This window comes from Galeopterus variegatus, unplaced genomic scaffold (assembly GCF_000696425.1).
Source record: "Galeopterus variegatus unplaced genomic scaffold, G_variegatus-3.0.2 Scaffold3940, whole genome shotgun sequence".
NCBI lineage: Eukaryota > Metazoa > Chordata > Mammalia > Dermoptera > Cynocephalidae > Galeopterus > Galeopterus variegatus.
This window is the reverse complement of record NW_007730051.1, coordinates 16,446-31,905: the sequence shown is the minus strand read 5'-3', so window position 1 is coordinate 31,905 and position 15,460 is coordinate 16,446. Positions and strand designations below refer to the sequence as shown.

Below are 15,460 nucleotides of genomic sequence, written 5' to 3'. Positions count from 1 at the left end.
ATTGTGTGACACCTGATTTCTCCAAGTTATGAAATTTTCATGAGTTTAATGAAAATCTGTGCCTTTTAATTGAGGATACCTAGGCTATTTACATTTAATGCTTGTGTAAATCTGTCCTCTTGCTATTTTCTATTTATCCCATCTGTTCTTTGTTGCTTTTTCATTTTATTTCTGCCTCCTTTTGGGTTACTTATTATTATAACTTATTCAATCTTATATCCTTTACTGGGTCATCAGTTGTTATTCTTTGATGTGCTATTTTCATGGTTCCTTTAGGGTTTATAGCATGCACTTAGGTATACTATAGTTAAGTTAGCAGTCTTACCTTCATCTGCTGTTATACCATTTACTACAGTCTATCTTCAAGTGATGCTGTATCTCTTTACATATAGCACTTGCACTTCTCTGGCCTTCAGTAGTTTTATCAGCAAGTACCTATCAGTACTCAGCTGAATAATCAAGGAGACCCCTTTGCAGATCTCAGGATCTCTCTCTGTGAAGATCTCTCCTCTCTGGTTTTCAGTCCTCTGAGTTCTAGGTCTCCTTGGATTCCCAGCCCTGTTCTTCAACACAGGGAGACCTCTGGGCTCTGCCTGATTTCTTTCCCTGAGTTGTGTCCTGGAGATTCTGTTTAGGCATTAAAACTGCGGCAACTGTATGGGTCATCTTAGTTGTTTACCATCTCGCAGAAATTTCTTTTGTCTTCTTAACCATTGTTTCAATATTTTATTTGTTTTTCTAGTTGTTTCAGGAGAAAGTATAAATCCAGTCCCCTGCTGTTCCATCTCAGCTGAAAGCAAGATGTGTGTTTATTAATATAAGAGTTATTTCTTGTTCTCTGATGTCTCCTTTTCTTTTCTTTTGATCTTGTGGGTTTATACATTTTTTTACATATATATTTGTGTGTGTGTGTGTGTGTGTGTGTGTGTGTATACAGTCTTACTGTCATTTTAGTGGTATTTCAGGAGAAAGAGGTGGATTGAAGAGAAGAGAACTGATGGTCCATTGATCACATGGATTTAAATCTCTGTAATACTTTTTACTGTATAACTAAGGCTGACATTTGAGATCAGAGCTGACATTTGAGATATTTTTTTATTTCTAGTATTAATAGTAAGTTTAATAATGAAGAATTAGTGAACATAGTTGTCAGCTGTTAACCTGTACTATTGAATTATTTTTTACAGGTGTAAAATACCTTAGTTGCACACAGATCTTGGAACATAACATGACAGATCTGATTCACGTTGACAATGAGCAAGAATCATTGCTGTCCCCTTTTTGTATCTCTACATATTTAATATTGAAAACCTGGCATGTGGCCTAGGGCAAGTCAAGTTAGGACACATTTTATATTGTCACAGTAATTAATTCAGTAAACACCTGCTACCTGCAATATTTTTCAAAGTACTATGTGATGATACAATGAATAAGGAATAAATAGTCTTTGTCTTCAAATTCCTCATAATTATGATTCTAAGGGTATGTTAGATGAGCAGATAATACATTACATGTCTATGACCCAGGCTAACATTTATCTAATGGAGATATCTACATGATGCTTTGGGGATACAGAGAAAGGACCAACCTAGAATACCATGCTAACCAAAAGCTATATACAGTTTGGAGGAGGGAACCCAAAAACACATTCTCAAAGTACAAATCAGAGCTGGAAAGATGGGAGAAGTTGTTTGCAGACAGAAGGAAATACATCTGCAGAAAGAAGAGCTGTGGAAGAGGACAGCCATTAGTGCGGAGGATGCTCAGAGGTGGGGGGAGTGCTGGGTGGAGGCTGCCTCATCAGGAGGAGGAATTCAATGATTCTCTTAGAAAGATAACCCCTGTGAACTTTAACAAATTTTACAGAAAGCTGTAATTGTGATCTAAGAAACAGTGCTAGACTCAAAGTCAGCAATGAATGAAGAAATGAATAAGGAATGGAAACTAAGAAAAGGAATATTTTGCTTTTTTAAAAACTTAAAGCTGATTTCAGTCTTTTAAGTCCATGTAAAACACTTCAAGTAGTCCTCTGCCAAAACCCCAAAATCTTTATTGTCAAAGCTTGAGATCATCAGGCGTCTTTGCCCTAATTTTAATCTTATTTAATGTATTTTTGACTAAGCCATCATTCATATTGATCAAACCTTGAAATTTACCAGGTGAGTCATTTCTTCATGTCTCTATCAGAACAACTCTCCTAGTGGAGAAGGTTGGAACTGTTTGAGTAAGCCTATGAAATGAACTTGTACTATAAGAAATGTTTTTAAATTTTTTTAACCTTAAATTGTGCATATTAATCATTCACAATGGTGTGGATCTGGCATAGCTTCAAAGCCTGGGGGTGTTCGAAGTGATAATGTCATCCTGGTCGTAAGTCTAATATTTGTTTCTTGAGTTGCCAAGAAAGAAGTCAGGTGATTAGTCTAATAGTATCTAATTTGGTCCTTAATTACCTCATCTTGACTATTCACAACTAAGTATGTCTGAATGTAACATAAACATTAGTATAAGATGTTATTTTTTCCATTCTGAGCTGGTTTTCAGGCAGATCTATTATTTCATAAGCAAATAGGATAATTTACCATTGAATTATAAGCCCTAAAATACTAACTTCTAGGAAGATATCTTTTTCTAATTAGGGCCCTTCTTACAGAATTACAGAATTACAATCTCTGATGCAGTGTAACATGCATAGCGTATCATAAATATTGACTGAACGATGTAATGCCATAATGCTTGAGAGTGTTTGGCTAAGAGTCACACGAGAATGGGAGCAATTTATTTATATATTTAAAACTTGTTTATTACCTTTAATATTTATTAAAGGTAAGCAACTGAAGAGTTAGCTTGCCTAAATGTTCCAGGAAATATTTTTCATTGCGCATTTCAGGCACATTTTCTAAGTGTCTAGAAACTAAGTGTTTAAGGATGCTTTGCTGATACAGAGAGAGTGAAGAATATAACTGCTTCAGCCAAAGATTGTCTGTGTATTAAAACATTACATGTTAGGGGGCCGGCCCGTGGCTCACTCGGGAGAGTGCGGTGCTGATAACACCAAGGCCACGGGTTCGGATCCCATATAGGGATGGCCGGTTGGCTCACTGGGTGAGCGTGGTGCTGACAACACCAAGTCAGGGGTTAAAATCCCCTTACCAGTCATCTTTAAAAACAAAACAAAAAACAAAACCATTACATGTTAAATGAGAAAACACAAGTCAAGGGCTAAGCACATACTGAGTGCTCAATAAATTTGATATAGATGTATATATACATCAGGCAACTAGAGCCATTAACTCTTAAGTGTGTCAGATCTGTGTGTAAATCATGCTTTGTTAAGATGAAACTTTATCTTACAATTAAAAATTGAATAGAAAATGAACTCTTTTGCCTCCCCTCTCCTATATATAGCTTGGTAAGGAATACTTACTAGGGAGCCCCCCATATCATGAGTGGATTATAATGTAAAGCTTACTTCTAAGGGTCCTGTTTTGAAGTGAAAGCCACATTCTCCCATCTAAGCTCCATTACATGTGCATAGCAGGTTCCCAGAGCTGTCCACAGAAACCTGCTTATCTTCTGTTATAGCTGAGCATAGCACTAATAACACCAGCCTGCTTCTGTGTGCACATTATGTAACAGATTCTCAAGGAAAGTGAACCCACCTGTCTTTTTGGAATGCTACAAATATACATCTTGGCCTGCCTTTTGACAATGACAGCCTCTCTACCCAGACATTCGGGGAAGAGGGGACTCCACAGCTTGTTCATGGGGCTGTTCCTGGGCATGGAACAGTGGAGGTTTCTGCCCTCCTGCCACTAGAGACCCGCAGGATGTTCCCCAGCAGGGGCTGGCTGCCTGTTCACACACCCTTTCCTTTTTTTTCCAGGAGACACATTGATCACCCTCACTCCTTTCCAGGAGCTTCTCTTTCCCTAATCCAAAGTAGCAGGAAACAGCTTTTCTTAGCCTCTCTCTTCTTTACTGTTGTATGCATAGATGGTGGATAGCAGTGTCCACACCAGGGGCACAGGGTTACTGTTTAATACTGATAATTCAAGAAAAATATCATAGGATATCTATTTCTGATATAACACCTTTCTTTCTCACCAGAAAAACTTGACACCTCAAAGAATAATCAGCATAAATTTCACCCCTCTCCGTATTTTTGCCTACAAGTTCTTTGTGTGCAACTGGTAAGACAGCAGTTTCTATTAAGCTCTGGTTCTGGGCAGGGACTCGGTGATCAGAGACACAGTTTCTGTCTTCAGGGAGGATGGCTAGTGAAGGACCTCCAGTTAGAAGGACCGTCACAATCTAGTCCTGTGATAGACACACAAGGTACTGAGGGAGTAGAGGGGAAAGGCAGAGAAGAGCAGACAGAAGAGGTTCCCACCTGAATTTATTTTGAGGATGATGAGTTAACACATATTAGGTAAATAAAGGTAGCAAAGGACCTTTCCTTTGCTGTTCCCTTTGCTACAAAGGTGTGGAATGAGACTGGGCACCTGCATATTGTCTCATAAGCCTGGTGTATCAATTAGGCATCAAGGAATGACAAGGCAGGGCAGGGGCCAGAGGCATCTACAGAGATAAATGTGCGTGTATCATCTCACCCTGGAGAAAAATCAGTTTTCATATTTTACAGTGTCTCTTTCAGATTATCTTTAAAGTTGAGGTACTACCTGTTGTCTTTCAGATTGCTTAGGTGGAATCTTAATTTTATTTATAATCACCGTCTTTGAAAACTTCCAAGTAGAGAAGTTTATAGAAGATACAGTGAATTCACCGCATTGAATCAGACTCTTCTTAGCTGTCATGCTGTAGATTAATTATAAAGGACTGCCTTTGTTTGCTATTTTTCAGGTACCATGATCAACAGGATGTTACTAGCAACTTCCTCGGAGCAATGTGGTTGATATCAATAACTTTTCTCTCCATTGGTTATGGTGACATGGTACCTAACACATACTGTGGGAAAGGAGTCTGTTTGCTTACTGGAATTATGGTAAGTGTCTTTTTACTTCACATCTGTTTTATTTATGCTCAAGAAGGCACTTGAACAATTCTTTCCATGTGCCATGGTCATTGTAAGCAACTCATTTTCCCAGCTGCAGGAAATCAGTATAAATAAGTCAGTTTGTGTCGGGAGAGAACATGAACAGTTCTAGCCTTAATTTTTCTCATCATCAAGTTCCCTTGAAGACAGGGAGCTGCTAGATTGCTCTTTGAGGGCCACGCACTGATGTGATAAACTGATTTGATCTTAAAACTTTGGTTTTAGCATCAGGAAGTTCCTTAGGTCTGGGTTCTTCCATTTTCTACCAGCTGTGTGAACTTGAGTGAAATTCTCTGACACTTACTTTTCTCATCTGTAAGATGTGGACCATAATAACTATTTTGAAATGTGTTGAAGGGTTGAAGAATTACATTGTGTTATATTAATTATATTATGATATTTATTATTTATTCCTTTACAAATATTCGTGCAGTGCCAGGCACTGGCCTTGGTACTGGGAACAGCAAAAGAAGACAGAAACTGTCCCTGTCCTGCATCCATGGAACTTACAGGGGAAGGACCTACATTTAAAAAATAACTAACAAATAATTGTTAGTTACATTTGTGACAAGTATAGGAAGAAGATGTAAAGCTTCTGACTTGTTTTGGAGACAGGGGGAAAGGGATTGGATCTACTCAGGGAAATAATCACTGGAAAATTGACTTTTAAGCTGTGTGGGGGGTGAGGGGGGAGCATTCCAGGAATAGGAAATGGTTTATTTGAAGGATTTCAGCCATGTCACTGGACCAGGTGTGCACAGAGCAGAGGAAGAAAGTGGCATGGCATGAGGCAGGGACAGGAGGCCAGGTCCTGTGGAACATTTGAGAACGGCATGCCATCGATGGTGACATGCCACTGTTCTTCCAGGACGCCTAACAAGCTCAGGCACATTCTTTGCCTCTCACACACTATGATTTAGCCAGGACTGTTTGCTCCATTTGTTTTAGATACTATATGGGAAATGGGAGGCTAGCAATTTATGATGATCATGTGGGGTAAACTTTTAAATATTCATGCCAGAGGTGGCTTCAAATTGATGATGCACCATTTCATGACCTGGGTTTCTCTTCATTCCTTATTTGCTGTTTATAGTGTGGTTATAGCAAAGAGAGTTACCTTGGTGTTTGTTTGGTTTCTGCCTGCATAAGGATGTGAACCAATACTTTTAGCTCCTTGGTTTCTAAAATTAGGCACCCCTGCTCAACAACTCTACCGTGTCCACCCACAGGTTGGCAGGAGAGAGCACAGGCTGGCCATGTGAAAGCCTTTGAGTGGTGGCCATTGCAGAGTGCACACGGCATAGATAGGGTGGGAACATTCTTCTCACTTGGTAGTATTGAACTGGGATAAGGAAGCTAGCTGTGAAAATCCAGGGCCAATCTCAAGGTCATCAGTAGTAATAAGATGACCATATCAAGTCTCAACTGAGGATAATATAATTTGAGGGCATAATTTAACACCGTTTGCTTGCAAAAGAAAAATACAGTTTTGTGAATTATATTGAAATTTGATGTTTTTAATACTTGGTATGCTCTATTATATGTTTACTATTGGATCACTTTCTCTTCTTTCCTCAAATGATAGCATTTTATTATATAGTGCTTTGGGAAATAAAATTTGCAAAGATGTATTTTTGGAAGGCCCCATAACAAGCCCACAGGGACATGAATTATGCTATTAAAAACAGAACTGGTAATTGAAGAGTCTTTCCCCTTGTGCTTCTTAAAAACAACTTTCTTAATGTTCCTTTTTGGCAAGATGTACCTCTTTTTATTCTTGAATCAGGTGTGTCTCAGGGTTTGTGCCAATAGGCTCATTCTCAGTGGGATCAGAGCCAAATTTGAGCTTAACCTTGCCTGGATCTTGGGGTACATTTATCTTTCCTTGATATTTCTTTGTCCCTAATATCTCAAGGACCACTTTGAAGTCTCATCTGACAGTATACATCTTTTATTTACTTGCTTGAACTGCTTCCTTGCTTAGGTTTGCCTATTGATCTTAGTTTGTTTTCAAAAATAGAAGTTATAAGTATCTTTTAATATATATGGACACAAAAGTGTTATATGTAATGAAATGACAGTGACTTGGTTCCTGCCCTCTTAGCTCATGGTAAAACAGCCCCTTCACTCTTAGGCTGAGGAGCTCTATTCCCTCTCCCTCAAAAGAAACTGACTGACTTCTTAATTGACCTGGTCAAAACAGTTTACTTGCATACAGAGAAATTCACTAATCTTTGAGTAACCTACTTGAACTTCTATGTAGAGTTGGATTGTCTCTATCCCCAGGCCACGCACATTGCCATGGAGTCAGGCTACAGGGCAATCTTCTGGGGGTTGATATCTCATGTAAATTCCATAGTGATCAAGAGAATACAGATGGCAGTTACCTAGATGTTAGCATGGAGAAAGTTTGGCTGACAATATAGATTTCTAAAAGAAGATATTTCTTTTCTTAGTACAATAAAAGGTTATCTCCTTAAGATGAAATGTGTTTGTTTTGTTAGACAAACTGTGTTTGCTTTTGTTTTCTCTTGATTTTAGGAAGTTTCAATGCCAGTTTGTCACTACTGGGTTATCTAAGCCAGAAACAACTTGTTTTTATTTCAGGTGTTTATTTGCCTATTCTCCCTTGGACTTTTGCAGCTTACGTTAAGTAAAATGCACGTTGTCGAATTTCCCATGAGTCATCTCTCTGTCTCCGTCTGGCTCTCTCCCCTTCCCTGGCTCTGGCCTTTAATAAATTGTGAAAAAGAAATAAAATTTACAATACTCCTGAGACAGCACAGAGCATCTCTGAATCATCTTGTGTATTATCTCTTAAGTATTGTTTCTTTGTGCTCTTTTATATTTGAATTTTCTTGTTCTTGTGTTTAAGAAATTTTTATGGAATTTGTATTTTTGTTTTCATTTTGGAGTAAATAGACTTGACCTAAATGCTAACACGTATAAAGATTTCCCATGTAAAAATATACACATAAGAAAATTAGCACTGCTTGTTTTTTTCATAAAGCTAATTGAAACTGATGAATTATTTCATGCCATCATCTTAGATGTTCATATTTCATTGACCAAAACTCTAAATTAAGCTGTAATTTAAAATATTTTAAATGGCTAAATTTATCTCATGAGTCATATTTTTGGGAGCCAAGGACATTAGATTAAGATTAATCTGCAGTGCTCTCTGGGCAGAAATATATTGTTAAACCATGAGGAGAGATGGTTTTATATAATATTTCTAAGAAAGAAACAAATGGCATTATCAAAAAATAGCCTCTCCTTGCCTGAAATGTAAATTGTGAATCCAAGACAGTCATGCACAGCTTTTCTTGTAATGCTTAGGTTGTGTTTACAATGTTATACATACATCATTATGGAACTACTAAAATAGGGGAATCTTAGATACTGAAATGCTTTAACAAGAATTCCAATGTGATGGATCAAACAAGTCAAGTGGAAATTTCTCTCCTACCAGGACCTCCTTAGGAATTAGAGCTTGAGACAAAAATCTCTTCTCCCCTGGATATTATTTTTAAAACATGAGATCATGGGATCGCCTAATATAAAAAAGTCACTCATTACCCTTCAAGAGAAAGCCATTAAAATTATAATTACTTATTTTCTCCTTATTCTTCTACCCTTCCTCTACTTGAGGAAGTACTAAGGACCTGAGGATTTACTATTGTAGATGTCATGATAACCATTGGGATAAATTCTAAATGGCTTCATTCTTTCGGTTGAAGGTGGTAGGCAAACAACATTGTTAGATCATAGAGTCTTAGCTTTTTGTCAGCACCAGCTGGTTTTTCAATGTCACCAATTTTACAATAAACAATTGTTTTACTTAGCATTTAAAAAGTTATCCTATCATTTTATATCTATACATACAGACATAACACATCCTGAAAGCTATGAATTTTCCTTTACCTATGAGTATAAATGATTGTTTCAAGAGTGGAATATAGCCTCATTGGTAAGGGTATCTCTTGTCTTATACTAAAACGAAGGTCATTCATTTGTAATTTTTGCTTTTCTGTTTCTGTAAAATTATCACAATGCTTGTTGGCCCTTTGACTATTTACAGAATGGATGCCTGAGTTTTTTGGCATAATTATCTTTAAATATAGAGTAATATTTGTTCATTCCTATGGACCCAGGTTATTATCTAATAAGTGGTTTCCTAATAATGATCTATAAACCCCTGGACTTTGACAAAGTCTAGCATGGATCCCTCAGCAAAAGTGATGTCACTTCAGATACTTGTGATTTAGGCCTTTTCCTGACTGAGTAGTGATTTTTATAAACAAAAGCAATGCATAAAGATTTCCCAGTTCCTAACAGTTTAAAATCACCACACTAATTTTTAAAATTTTACTCAGGGAAAAACCAACAAAAAAGGTCAATCTAGGACAGAAGCCTTTACACCACCTTGCCTTTTCCTTAAGATAAGAACATTTGATAACAATCATGTCAGCATCAAATTTGCCCTGGGTTGAGGAGTCTTAACTAAACATCACATAGCAACCCAGTCAGTTGTCAGTTACATAGTTTTTATCCTGAAGGGTACTTAACACTACACCGCTAACTCAGTCAGAGGATGTTCCAAAGCACAGCAGTGAATTAGCTGTGCTAATAAAGAGAAATGACAGGTATTAAAGAGGGCCAAACCTAAGATCTGATTATATTCCTGCTACTTTCTCTCTTTCCATTTGAGGATTTTTTTGCATCCTCTGCCAGTGGACATAGAAATCCTGAGAAACTAGTCTGAAGCCTTTCCTTGGTGTTGCACATATGTGAATGGGCAAAACAACACTCTGGAGTCTTTTTCTTTTAATATCTTGTATCACTTAATATAAGGTGTTTAATATCAAATCATAATTTTGAAGAGGTTTTTACTTTTGGTTTGTTTGCTTTTTGGTTCTTTTTGGTGTGTTCATTGAATCTCATCAAATAAAGGCCCAGTGAGGAGTGTGTCTTTAAATTCTTACAATAGTTTCTATTTTGTGCAGAGCAGCAGGAGGAGATGATGGGCCTTTTCAGTCATAAGGCTAAATTCCCCACCAATGCCCTGCACGGACCTTCACTTCTCCCTAAGAAAATTTCATCAGAAATATGACACCTGCTTTCTTCCAGGTACAGGCAAATATAGCTGAAAGTTGCTGTGACCTAGCACTTAGGTCATTCCCTCCACAATTCCATGTAATTTTTCTAAACTCTCAGCACTTTTAGTTGACAGAGCTGCCCTTCCTATCTCTAGGGTATGGGCATTCACACTGGCACTGTGGCTGATAAGGAGCTTTAAACTCAGAGAAAACTCATTGTTGATGACCAGCCTTCTGCAGTACTGACTTCTTTCCAACCCCCAGAGTACAAGAATGAGTTGAACAAGCAAATCACTATAAAGGAGACTTGGGTTTCCCAGGCCCAGGCTTCATCACTGAACTCAAACACGACACCCTTCCTCCCCTCTTCCTTAGGATGAGGCCATATGAAATTGACCCCTACCCTCCAGCAGCAAATATCAGCTTGTATTTGAAGAAACTCAGAGGTACGGCATTTTCATTAGAGGGAATTTGTCTTCAAAACTTCCTTGAATGCTATTTATTTTCATAACCTGAGAAAACCCTGCAAAACTCCAACGGGATATAATATTAAAGCTGAATGTTTTATAGAATTTTATTTTCTAGAATTGATTTTTTACATATTTTTATGAAAGAATAATTATTTATGCAGACAAGTGCAGTAAAAATTGATTTATGGTTCTAGGATATTGAGTCAGTCATCCCCAGGGACAGAATAATAGGTGATGTTTTCAGATATTCATTCCTTTGGGAGGACAAGCTGATATTTTTAAGTGAAAGTTAATCTTAAAGCTGTTTTATTAATTTTTAAGTAAAAAGCATTTTTTTCCTAATTAACTATATTCTAATAAATTTTAATTACAGTCTAACAAATAGTCTATTTAATAAATTGGCTATCAAATTGAAGTTTGAACTTTTAGGAGCTATTATAAAACCTACAGGAGGATAATTTAACACTGGATTAGTTTGAACATTAGTGGATTTTATGAGAGCCATTTTCCATGGTGCTGAGGATTCTGGAATTTCCAAAAAGAAAATTATAGATTTCATTGTTATGTTGAATCTTTGGAAGTTGCCTTTTTCAGTAAGGAAAGAAAGCCTTTCCCCAGTGTGCTATTGAAGGAATTTCCCTTTTCCATAGGCTTATATCCTTAAGTTATTAAAGCTTCCAAAGTGGGCTTTCAAAATGATTCTTGGATGTACTTGCAGGATCAACATAACCAGGTGATTTACAGTAAAAAATGTCACTCCTTTGAAGTTTTCAAACATAACGTGATAAATGGTCTTGGGAAATTGGGCTACCTGAACTTCTTTTACATTCTAGTGATCCACATAGCTCACAATTTCTGTGCTATAATGGAGAAGGATACAGTGGAGAAAAGCACTACGTTTTAATTTGGCTTCTGCTGAGACTCTCCAGGTGTTGGGATTTAACTATAGTTTATGCTGTCTGGTTGTCATTTTTTCAGTCTGATCTGGTTTAGGGTACTGTGCTTTAACGATGCTTGTCATTACTTCATCTTTTCTAAGGCAGGGTCTTGCTACCTCTCCCCCTTCCTCTTCAATTCATTTTTCTCTCGTGGTAAATCAGCCAAGGGAGACCTAAACCTTGCTTTTGGCCTCATAAACACATTGCATTTTCTTGCTTTGTTTTTAGGTGTCAAAACATCTTGAAGTGGCAGGTTAGTGATCTGCTTAGATTTTTCCCTAAGAACATAAATGAAATGGAAGAAAAATTTTCTGACTTTGGTGAGGGGAGTATGACTCATCATGTTAAAGGCATACAGGGATCTTAATTTCAGAGAGTAGCATATGTTAATCCCAACTGTTTCCATATGGATCGTGGTGGTGACAAGCTTTGGAGAAAATGTTGTAAAAGTATACTTACTTTCATTCTTATCCACTTTAGGAAACAGAATGGTCCTGGAAATAGACACTGAGTGGACAATAATATTTTGCCATTACTTAAATTACTATAACCACTGATGTATTGGCAGGAATTTACCTTGAACCTAGAAAGCTTTCGGAAGTGAGCCAGCTTCATTTTGCATAATTCTAAAAAATAAAATTTACCTTTTGGTATCGTGATTCTATATCATATCAAATTTTCTTATGTTTTGTTAAGAACTTGGGGAGGAATAAGTTTATGGATTCCTTAATTAAAATAAGACAAATGTAAGGAGTTAAGGGCTTTGTATTTGAACAAAAGGAGGTTTCTAAGTGGCTCTGGAGGTACAACTTAAAGGGGTACAGTTAGGATAATGGAGTAAGGTATATAGGTGATAGTTTCCATCATCACTAAATTGTCAGATTCACTTGCTCTCAATTTTCAACAAAAGTACTCACTTTAGTACACACATCCTTGGTGAGTGAGAGAATACTCAGTGAGAAATGGACCAGCAACACAAAGAATAGAGCCCAAGAATAAACACAGATAAAAACCAACTTCCAAAGGCTCTTGATACCAGTGATTTTCCACTCCTGTTAGGATTTTGATTTCTTTCCAGAGGATCTCAGCAGTGGCCACCTGCCGGGGGAGAACAATATTCAACTTCTTCTGCCAACCGCTCTCTCATAGCTCTCTTTCTAGCAGTTAGGAGCCCCTCAGATTTTTACATTCTCTGCCTATTAAAGAACCTTTGCTACCCTGAATCTCAGAGGATTCACTGACTGAGGAGTAGCTGGGAGCATACCTGCAACAGGTGATCCTGCATTTGTCGAGCAAATGCTGTCCCTTACAGTGGGGAGGTTCAGATGGCTATTGTGGGTGGCCACTGATTCTGTCTGCCCCTCATCGGTCTGCTGTAACTATTTAGGTTTTGTAGTAGAGTAGTAGATGTTTGAAAGTCAACAAAATGGGTATAGATGCTTCCAAAGGCTGTTCTTTTACTTCATTGGCATCTAGCTCTAAAGTCACCTTGCTTTCATTGTCTGCACATGGCACAAAGTATCAGGATAACTCTCACCCCCCACTGTTTCTATGTTCCTTGTTTATTATTTCATAAAGGTCTTCATAAGTAAGTGAGATGACTCTGATGAGAACCGTAACTCTTGTTCTGATACAAAGTAGTTTATGACATTTGCCATAATCTCCCCATAGCCTTCTTCATCTAAAGAAGAAACTCTAAGATGGAGTCACCTGGACAGCTTTAAAAAAAAATCAGACACCTGGGCTTTATCTCTTGATATTAGGAATTACTAGGTTGGTCTCAGCATTGGGACTTTTGTTTATTTTACAAATTCTTCAAGTGATTCTAGGTCACAGTCAAGGTTGAGGACTACTGATTTATAAGTTGCACCAGTTATAAAATAGGAACAATGTTGACTTATTTAGTTAATTAACCATATTGCTCAATTTTTATACATTCACACTTTAAGAGTTTATCATATAAAATAAGATGAATTTGAATTTGATTTGTTTTAAAATACAGTGCTACATAATGCATCATGGATATGAAAATGACTACAAATAAGAACACATGTGACCCTAAATACAGATGTAGGTATTATAAAATGAAGTAAAGGGTAGGAAATATATCAGTGTTAAATAAGGTTCATAACTGAAAAATAACTCTGCTTTAGCTGTCTCATCTCTAAAATCAGAGGGTTAAACCAGATAATGTTTAAATACCTTCTAGTCTCTTTCTCTGATCATATAATTAGTAGAACTCCATTTCTGAGGATACTGATTTCTTCCTAGAATTAGATGGAGGAGGATATTCAAACCCTCTGGAAATATATTTAAACAATATCAGCTCATCATTAAGGCCGTGTCTCATGATTATAATTATCAGGCTGTGGCAAGACAGTGTATTTGTTTTCCCCTTTTCTCCTTACTCTTGTCCCTCCTCCCAGATTTGTTGCACCAACTCATTCAGTAAGCCCCCAAAATTACTCTTTGGTCTATTACTGAATTGCTAAGTCACACTATTAATTCAAATAAACGTAAAAATGATTCTATAATGAATCACCAATATTCCAACTACAGAGATGACCTCTTTTCACAGTTGAGCTTATTTCTGCCCAGTTTTTTTTTTCCTTCTCTAATGTGAATTCTTTTTAAAAAATAAAATAGGGTGCATATTGTGTATACCATTTTCTAACTTGCCTTTTTAAACATTATATTGTATCTTTAAAGATTTTAGGAATAAAATTTTATATTTATGGATATGCTTTAAGTTACAGGCCTCCAACCCATGTATGTAGTCACTGGTCTTTCAGCAAAGAAGACGCCCACATCTTACAACTTGGAACAAGTACACCTTGATCAAAGAGGGGGAGGACTGTAATCTTTGGGATATCAGTGTTACACTTCTTTTTCCAAGAGATCAACACAATGGCATATAATTGGAAAAGGAAGTGACCCAGGCCTTTCCTTGTACTAGTAAACCTCTAAAATAGTAGAATAGTTATTCCTTACCTTCAGCACATCATGTATCTCTGTTGTCCAGATTCACATCACTGTGCTCCTCCTGTGATCCTTTCTGTTATATACGTGGAACAGTCAGGTTGTGTGTATGCTGAGATAATTCATCTCTTTCATTCCTGGTACATTACAGTTGATTGGCCTGAAGGCCTGCTGGTTTCACCTTGGGAGATTATGGAGTGTTATTCTTTAGAGAAAAATTCTTATTTGTATTCCATTCATTTATGCTAATTTGTTCATTTCTTATTTGTTCCTATTACAATTATAGGCATATAAATGATTTGCTTTGTTTTTTAAGAACTCTCTGAAAATACACTGTTACTTTTTTGCAATTTATTTCTTATCATAGAAATGTGTTTTATTCAAATATCATGCTATAGTTCTTAAAATATATGAATTGTTTTATAATCCCAATTTAAAGGTATATTACTTGACATTTATTTTCTGTAATAGTATTGAAGACACTGAATACTACAACTTTTTGTCTTGAGAAATTTATGCATTTGGTGCAAAACATTATCTAATGTGGCTAAGAAAGAAAGTAGTAACTCTTTGGGGTTCTCTTCTCTCCTTTTCAGGGTGCTGGTTGCACAGCCCTGGTGGTAGCTGTAGTGGCAAGGAAGCTAGAACTTACCAAAGCAGAAAAACATGTGCACAATTTCATGATGGATACTCAGCTGACTAAAAGAGTAAGTCACCACCCATCTTCAAAGGGAATATTGCTTTTTTCAGTCTTGAGAAATATGGTTTTTACTTTGACATCCAAAGCTGTGATGACATAGTTTGAAAGTTGAGGCATTCTTGGAATCAGTTCCATTCTTTCGTATTAGAGTACTTCAAAGAGTTCATGGAAAGATTCATATTATCTTTTAATGAACTTTTTGAAATACCGTTGCATTT

General features: G+C 36.9%; 1 protein-coding gene across 1 annotated transcript in view; it reads left to right on the top strand.

Annotated features, from left to right (window-relative positions):
• LOC103601927 (small conductance calcium-activated potassium channel protein 2) overlaps positions 1 to 15,249 on the top strand; it is a gene marked incomplete at its 3' end in the record, with an annotated part of 121,803 nt that extends 106,554 nt beyond the window's left edge. Inside the window, exons 5-6 of the mRNA XM_008586334.1 lie at positions 4,864 to 5,005; positions 15,139 to 15,249. Coding sequence (XP_008584556.1) covers positions 4,864 to 5,005; positions 15,139 to 15,249 — 253 coding nt within the window. The remainder of the gene's footprint in view (positions 1 to 4,863; positions 5,006 to 15,138) is intronic.
• Between the last annotated feature and the right edge of the window lie 211 nt (positions 15,250 to 15,460).